The sequence below is a fragment of the Protobothrops mucrosquamatus genome, unplaced genomic scaffold (genome assembly GCF_001527695.2).
Source record: "Protobothrops mucrosquamatus isolate PMUCROS unplaced genomic scaffold, P.Mucros_1.0 scaffold921, whole genome shotgun sequence".
Taxonomy (NCBI): Eukaryota; Metazoa; Chordata; class Lepidosauria; order Squamata; family Viperidae; genus Protobothrops; species Protobothrops mucrosquamatus.
The window spans coordinates 84,136-93,339 of record NW_015387172.1 but is presented as its reverse complement, the minus strand read 5'-3'; the positions used below and the strand labels follow the sequence as shown (position 1 = coordinate 93,339).

Below are 9,204 nucleotides of genomic sequence, written 5' to 3'. Positions count from 1 at the left end.
ACCTGGTGGGCATAGATCGACAAGGGGAACTCCCCCTTCCATGCCCAACCAGGTCTCGGTAATACCTGCCAGGTCCGCTCCCCCCTCTTGAATCAGCTCTTGAATGAGGGGGGCCTTATTTACTACGGACCTGGCGTTGCACAACATCAGCCGATGGTCCCGGGCCCGAGGATCTAAGGTCCCAGGGAGTCGAGTAGAGTAGAGCCCAGGGAGTCGAGTAGAGCCCAGGGAGTCGAGTAGATGCCTTTGCTTTTAATCACTTTTAATCACTGCTAGGGAGGAGCTTTTTGCCTGGTGGATTTATCAGTGTTTCTCTTTCTTCTTCCCTTCATTATTCACTTCTCTTCCTCCCCCTCGTCCTTTGCCATTCCTACTGAACATAGGAATGAATATGTGTCATGTTTTTTTCTATCTATGAGACTAATTTGCGTATATACAAGAAAATGCTCAGTACAGGTAGTCCTCGACTTAAAACCACAATTGAGCCCAAAATTTTGGTTGCTAAGTGAGATTTTGCCCCATTGTTGACTGAACTTTGTTGAATGATTTTGTCCCATTTTACAATCTTTTTTGCACAGTTGTTAAGTTAGTAACATAGTTGTTAAGTGAATCTGGCTTCGCCATTGACTTTGCTTGTCAGAAGGTCGCAAAAGATGATCATATGATACCAGGATACTGCAACTGTCGTAAATATGAATCAGTTGCCAATCATCTGAATTTTGAACACATGATCATGGGGATGCTGTTTTATCTGTAGCTGAAAATTTCATTGGATTCATTCATGAAGACATACACTTAACATTTTGGGAAAGGAATCAACTTAAATTCAGACTCCTCTTCCTTTTGCGTAAGTGTCTGTCTGTCTTGCTTATCAACCACGTACAATCAGCATTCATCACTGGCATATTTCACTATATTTCACAGGTCTGGAATATACTTACTGGAAAGCTAGAAAAAGATCTTACGTGCCATGAAGATACTGTTCTTTCTTGTGCTGTTTCACCTGATGCCACTATATTTTCTACTACCTCTGCTGATAAAACTGCCAAGGTCAGTATGTGAGTGTTTGATCTGTATTAAAAGAAAAGACAGTTTAACACAGCTGTATAATTAAATCACTAATTCATTTATACATCAAGACTTCTAAATTGTTTCAGGTGTGTCTGAACCTCAGCCATGTAAGGAAGAATTTGGGTTTTTTGCCAGAAGCTGATGTAGCTTCAATATTTTGCCTTTTATACCCTTTCCTATGTAATATTTTATGTGATATTTCATTCGTGAGATATATTATTGAGCATATAACATGAAATGATACCATTGTCTCTTCCAAATTGTAAAATATTCTTCTGTGAAAAAGACTCTTCTGGAGTCATAAGTTTGATTTTTGTTAAAGTAAAATTATATATCCAATGTCTGAAATATCTACGCAGTGTCATTTGTACATCCAATTTAGCATCTTTCCCCATATCATACTTGTAGCCTGACATTTTTAAATCCACTTTCAGGTCAGTCTGTCTTGTCTGGTAAAATCTGTTCCTCTTCCATAACATCTTTAAATACAATCTGTCTATGATGCAGACAGTCTTAAAATTAAATTCTGGTTCCATTGTTCACAAATATCCCTCAATACATCCAGTGTTAAAATATTTTGCTCCATTCTGTGTTGATCAGTCAAATGTAAGTGTTCTTTAATTGTAACTTTCAGTTCCTTCTGGTTCCCTCTAACATCCAACCTTCAAAGTCCCATCCTGACATTTTTTTAAAAAAAGGAAGAATTCTTATAATTAATTTTAAAATCTTATTTCAAATCCTGCTGGATCCTTAGTCCATTTGTAAATTTCCAAAATCAATATTCTAATCATCCTTTTCCTGTTTATTCCAAAAAAGATTTTTTTAAAGTCCTTAAACCTGGATTTAAAACTTATTTTTGGAAGTATCAAAGGAGATTCACCCAATGCTATAAAACTTGTTATTCCAAGGATTCCTAATATCTGAAAAGCAATTAATAACAATTTCCAAAAGGGATTAGAAAAACAAGTGTGTAAACCGTGTGTTCATAAAGTGCTGCTGACTGCAATTTGGGCAAAGATGGTGTTCCATCATCTCCCAGAATTCTAAACCAGCATTCGCCAACCTTTCCAGGTTAGCAGCCTGGCATGGGGGGGGAGGGAGGAAGAGGATATGGTTTTGTGCAAGTGGGGCTGTGAGCACCGGTGCCCGCCACATACAAGTGCACATGCCAGCCCACCACTCACACGGCCCAGTTACAAATAGGCCACAGCCTGGTAGTGGGCCATGGCCCACAGGTTGGAGACCCCTGTTCTAAACCACTGGACTGCTGTCTTGTAGTCTCCTCATGAGGAGCAGCTGTCTGGAACACTTGAGAATGATCCCAACCTCTCTTTGTCCAGAGAGGAATCCCAAAGAGCCAGTCTACTCGCTGGCATTTCATTCCACCACAGTTATCAACTCTGCTTTTAGTTGAGAAGAGATCCATTTTCAGTTCAGTATTTCTTCCCCAGAAGTGATAAGTAGTTTTTTTTATTATATTGATTTCAGTGAAAGAGTTGCACATTGGCTTCTCTTTCATTTATATGAATCAGAACTTAAATGTACCTACTTTCTATCCACAAACTGCTTAATACTATAAATTAATATTGATCATTGTAAATGTGTTTAGACAAGATCCATTTGTTCCTGTTATTCTCCTGCATCCTCATTAACATCATTCCTATTAGTGTACTGCATCAGATTGTTAAAGGATAATTTGAGATCTGTCTATACATTCTATGTTCCTAGCCTCCATGTGAGAAAATAGATTTGTTTAAAGTAAATTTAAACCGGCACAGACTGTTTTTAGGAAAAGTGCTTGCTGCTGCTCATTTATATATGCCATCAAAGCTCAAGGCAAAATTAGGCCTTGGAGAACTACATCCAGATGTCTGATCTTATAAATATTTTTTTTAGTTTATTCTGTTCTGATCACATTTCTACACTTATAATTTTCACCATATCCTAAATCATCTATGAAGTTCAGATACCAATTTTGGTATCTGAGTGAATGAGGTGTAAGTATTATTTGTATGTTCATGTACAATGTAAATTAAACATTTTGCTTAATATTTTAAATCTTCAGATATGGAGCTTCAGAAGTTCATCAGCTCTTCATACTTTGAGTGGCCACAAAGATTGTGTGAGATGCTGTACATTCTCTCTTAATAATGAATTATTGGCAACAGGAGATGATCATGGAGAAATAAGGGTATTTTATTTTTCATTTTTAATATTTGGCTATGGATTGATAGTTTTTTTTATATTGATGAGTTTTGGATTGTTTTGCTATCACTTCCAAGCAACAATATTAAAGAGGTAAAGAGGGATTTCAAGGATTTTTTCTGTTAACAAAAAAATAACGTTAGGAATAAAGAATGCATTTACCTCTACAGAACTAAGATAGCTAAGAACGTGGTTGGAAACTAGAAACAGGTTTTCTCAGTAGCAGACCCCCCCCCCCCGAAATAATCTTTCTACAGTGAAAGAACTAGCAGAATTCTCCCATGTCTTCATTGAACAAAACAGAGTTCATATCATTAAAGTAGCACTGCATGCCAATTCTGCCTTCAGTATCAACTAGTTTTCAGGTAGTCATCAGGAGCAGCAGTAATTAAGGTATATTGCAATAATGCAGTCTCAAGGTAGCGATGGCATGAGTCACTGTCAGTTGGTTTTCTATTGCAGCTAATAGATAAACCAAAGCTAGCTAACAAATTCCCAACTACTGCTCTTGTAGAACATAGAAATACAGAACTACATGATTTTTTTCTCTCTCTTTACATTTCTTTCACATGCCTTTTACAATCAACAGACATAGGAAAAATTCAGTATTGTTTTGAGTTGTGCAAAGATGCATTTTTCTACCGTGAATATGGCATCAGAAACAATAACCTGATTTATTACCAGTGTGTGCTAACTATGCAGACTAACGCCTTTTCTAAACTCAGAATGGCTTCTTGAAGTCATGTGGATGTATATCTAATTCTAAATACCTTCTCCATTCTTAGAGATAAGCAAGAGTATTAATTATATTTGACTAGCTGTCTCTAAGATTAGCAGTACAATTTTATCCTGACTTGTTGCCATTAAGTCCACCGCAGAGTTAGTCATTAAGTATATTCCATTGGCTGCCTCCCGCTTTCAGTAGTCATCTCCTGAGCCACTCTGGTTTGTTTCCATCTTCTCTAACATTTTCTTGTCCTCCTCAAACTTCAACAATTCTCTTTCCAAGATGAACTAATTTTCATTTTCCTGCCAGCACATCAGATCTTTTTCACTTCCTCTTCTATCTGAGAAAGGTCTTGTCCAAGTTTAACTGCTTATTAACATTTTTTCCAGGTCAGTTTTATAGTTTGTACTTTTCAAAGTATAAGAATAGTGTGTATATCTGGGAGATCATGTGACATGAACAATAGACCCTTTTTAGTTTATTTGTTCTATCACAACACTAAGATGCCTGCAAGATCAGCTTGATCCCATTTACAGCAAGTGTAAGGGGTGATGGCAAACCTAACAGTTTCTGAACAAATAGCAACCCTATCTTGCTATTTGTGTTTTGCCATCTATTCTCTTACTGTCTAGATACTGAGTTACATCATCCACTGTATTCCCTGCCTAGCCAAGATGAAATATATTATTGAGTATCATCAGTATACTGATGATTTCTCATCCTGAACTGACAAATGACCACTGCCAGTGGTTTTATATAGGCATTAAATAACATAAGAATGAGCATAGATTCCATTGTCACCTCATATAGGATGATAGGATCTCACTACTCCTATAGTTACCAGTTGGAGTCACCTGCTCAGGAATGAACAGAAGTGCTGCAAAATAGTATTTCCAACTTCTAATCTTGCAGGTTTATACTGTAATATCAGACGTTGCAGGAAACTTAATAGGATAAGGAAAGGTACATACACATCTACAATATCCAATTGCTAATGAAGATTATCTACAGGAATAACCAGTGCAGGTTTTTCCAAAATGATCAGTTTCATGCACAGTTTTTTATTAATTGTAATTGCTCCTTTTTCACTAATACATTCTCAAAAATGTAAGTTTAAATGAACGAAATGAAAGTTGTCCATCATTGTTGGAAGAAGAGGTATATCTTCAAGCAGGGATGAAAATTTTGCCTCCTCCAAACCAGCAGATAAAATCCCCTCCCTCAAGGGGGCATGAATCATTTCTTTAATCCAACTATTCACATAACAGAAAAATATGAAGTTGTGATACAGGTTGATGATTAGAGTAAAATATGGAAAGAGGGATGCTATGATATAACTGAGAGGGGGAGAGAGAACAAAATAAATTCATTTATAACCCGCTGTAAAGGTCAAATGCTGCCTCGTATCTTTTTCTTTTTGTGTCTTTTTCTTTTATTTCTTACTATCATTTTACTTATACTTTTCTTAATTTTGTATTGTTTTTATTCTGTGAAATATTCTTTAATAACATTTAATTTTTAAAAATAGTCTTTCAGGAACATGTTTTCTGTAGCAAGAAAAAGGTTTCAGTATTTATTTACATGAACTATCTGTAGTCATAACTACAAATAGTTCTTGACCTATGAGCACTGTTGGAATTTACAGCAATGCTGAACAAATGGTAGTTAGTACTGGTCCTCATAATTTTGGCTGTCCCAGCATCACATGGTCACAGTATGGGCAGTTGGCAACTGGTTCACATTTATAATTGGTTGCAGCACCCCATGATCATGTGATAACCATTTGCAATCTTCATTGCTGGCTTCCCCAGAAAATCTTTCTGGAAGTGATAGGGAAGGTTGCAAGTTGTTGACGTAAGCCACCTACATACTCACACCCTTCCCCAGCTCTTCTGGGCTTGTGCCTTGACAGCCACTCATCCTCCCTGATCTGTGCCGTGCCCTCCTTGACTTTCATTGCTTTCTTGCAAATCCCCTTCCACCATACAGCAGCAACCACTTACTTCCCTGCCAACCTGGGAATTGCAACTTTTTGCCTGCTTCCTCATTGACTTGATTGTGGGAAACTGGCAGGAAGTTGCCTCACTGAACAACTGTGGGATTTGATTAATCATGCAACTGGGACTTCAGGATTACTGTCATTAAGCAGTGCAGTCATACTTTACAACCACATCGCTTAGCGAATAGAAATAGTCCCAATTGCTAAGCGAGAACTACCTGTATATTGGAAGAAAAAGCCAACATTTCCAAATTCCCTGTAGCACTCTTATGCCATATAATTTTTAATGTGTTTAACATTCCAGTTAAAACAATAGGCGATATCTACTACAGTGCCTATTATCCAATACTGGTTTTAGATTTTTTTAATCCCACCTTTATTATTTTTATAAATAATTAAAGACAGTGAACATGCTTAATATTCCCCCCTCCTCCTATTTTTACAACAATAACTGAGGTGAGATAGTCTGACAGAGTGACTGGCCTAAAGTCACCCAAATGGCTTCCATGCCTAAGGCAGGACAAGAACTCACAGTTGCCTGGTTTATAGACTGGTGCCTTAATTACTAGACCAAACTGGTCTCTGGTTTCAAAGTTGTTTACATGTTAAGATCAAAGGGAGGCCATTGATTCTTATTAATTTAAAAGGAAGAATGGTCTATTTAGCTTGGATAAAATAATACATTTAGGAAGTTATGGAGGTTTCACAAGGTGACTAGTCTATAAGATACTGTGCCTTATGAATTCCATAAACACTAGTAGCTGGATTTATTTTTTGTTCCTATTTCAACACCAGTTGTATTTTCTAAGATAGCTTACAAAAAGTTATAACTCATCTAATACTTGACTGCATTTCTATTTACAGATTTGGAGTATCTCAACAGGTACACTACTTCACTTGTATTTTTCTGCCACAACAAATGAAGGAAGATCAGCACATGGAGGCTGGGTGACAGGCCTTCATTTTTCTCCTGATGGTAAAGTGCTTGTTTCTTCTGGAGGATATGTCAAGGTAAGCTCAATAAAATTTTGTAAAAAGTGCAATTTTTAGAATTATTATATAAGCTATTATATAAGAGTGCACAACTTTTTTGAGGGTCATTGAAAGCCATCTCTTTGTAATATATGATCAAATTAGGGAGAAAAATAAACATCTCTTGTGATAATTCTACAATTTTCCTATTCTATTCTAATTGTAATATAGGAAGCAAATTTCAAGAAAATACATCATGATTTAGGGAAGATTTTGAAATCTACATTTGTATAGTTAATATAAATCCTTGTGTTCTGAAATTTGAGTCTTTTGAATACTGTACTCTTTTCAAGTGTGTAGCACAGCAAGAAGACTACATTTGGTTATGGCATATTTATAGTAGGTTATTGTCAGATTTTTATTTTTCTTAATTACAAATATATTTTCTCTTCCTTTTAGTGGTGGAATGTGGATACTAGACAATCCTTACAAACATTCTACACAAATGGAACAAATCTCAAATCATTGCACGTGTCCCCTGATTTCAAAGTATGTGTGACACTGGATAATCTAGGCATTCTTTATGTGCTACGGATTATGGAATAAATTTAAGTTGTAATCACTTTTATATTTATAGTATTTTGAGCCAGAAACGAATCCTTTCCTTATTTTTTTTCTAACTTTCATGAAACTGTGATTTTTTTACTATACATTATACATTTATAATTTCCTCCAAATCAGCACATTTTTAAAATAATTAAATACTTTAATAAGTTTTGTTCTTGGAAGTTGCACTGAAAATAATTACACTATACTTTGATCAGCGAAAAGAGCAATATGTGATAATGTAGTCATGGATCTAATAGCAAATGTTTCCAAATCATAAGCACATTTGCCACTTCAAGGTTTTGTTTTAGGCTTTTTTTTCTATTTGTAATTTTGTCTTGAAGCCTTTGGATTGACAGGTGTTGTCTTGATACACAATGTGAATAATTGAAAATATCCGTGCCTACCGGTACTGTTCTGTTTCAGAGATAATAATATAAGAGCACATGTTTCTGTCTTGCCCTTTGCTTAAAAACACAATACAATTTTCTAAAGCTAAATTTTCTCCAAAAGTTTGGATGTTGGCTTGTGTATTTCATTTTGAATCAGACTGAAATGTCACTGACAGCTAATTGTATTAAACCTACAAATAAAAAAATGTATTGGGAAGAATATTTCACTTTTAAAGATAATGTATGATTAAGATCATTTGCATTTTTCTTATCTGTTTCCTTTTAAAAAATAAAGTATATTTGATTTTTTTCTACCCTGTGTTTCTTTTAATTTGTGTCTATGAATATTTAAGTAAAACTTACCTACTAAAATGTTCTTGTTGATACCTCTAGATGACATATTTTCAAATTTGTTTATTGTCCTTTAATGCTAATTCAGAGGCAGTTTAATGGAATTTACTCCTAATTAAGTATGCATAGAATACAAAATTGATAATTAAATAGTTCTCTTTGGGTTCATATACATACAGACAAATACAAACAACAACATGGAAAGTGAATAGGGAGGGACTCATGCAATTGCTGTTGTGCTAATAGACTAGATTAGAAACTCCTGCCAGATTTCTAGTTATATCACCTTTTAGCTCATTTTCTCAAAGGCTACCAAAAAATATGCCTTGATTTCCTCCATCATGTGGAGCATCAACTTGTAAAAGATCATTTGGCAGGTTGACTTATCAACACAATGCCTACTTTCAGTTGGATATCAGACCAAGGCAATATTTTAAGAGAGTCTTAGATATTAACGCCCAAACTGACTTTGAGTCATTTGCAGATATCAGGTCTTTGAAACTGGTTGGCCAAGAATAAAATGCCCTTCCAAACAGAAAAATATCTGACTCAATACCATAGGAGCTGGAACAAGCTTCTGGATTCTGATAAAATACGGATAATTCCACCATGTGCTGTTACTTTGAATGTATGTATATATGTTGAGTATCAGATGTAGAAGATATTGCATTTGTCTTAAAGAACTGTCAACCATACAGCCTAGCAACATTTTATTTCCTACAGGGCACAAACATATATTGGACTGCTCTAGATCATAATTTGCATCCCTTGAACTAAATTCTAGTAAATTTAGATAAAGATTCTAGTAAATTAAATTGTTCTAAAAATAAATTCTAGTAAAGTATATCATCTTAATAGTAATGTTAGAAACTCTGGATTAC

At 35.4% G+C, this 9,204-nt stretch overlaps 1 protein-coding gene across 1 annotated transcript in view; it reads left to right on the top strand.

Moving 5' to 3' along the window:
- The window catches only part of APAF1 (apoptotic peptidase activating factor 1), a 56,309-nt gene extending 48,075 nt beyond the window's left edge, over positions 1-8,234 (top strand). The window contains exons 24-27 of the mRNA XM_015819437.1: positions 925-1,050; positions 3,137-3,262; positions 6,867-7,013; positions 7,434-8,234. Coding sequence (XP_015674923.1) covers positions 925-1,050; positions 3,137-3,262; positions 6,867-7,013; positions 7,434-7,580 — 546 coding nt within the window. The 3' untranslated portion in view covers positions 7,581-8,234. The remainder of the gene's footprint in view (positions 1-924; positions 1,051-3,136; positions 3,263-6,866; positions 7,014-7,433) is intronic.
- The last annotated feature ends 970 nt before the right edge of the window (positions 8,235-9,204 follow it).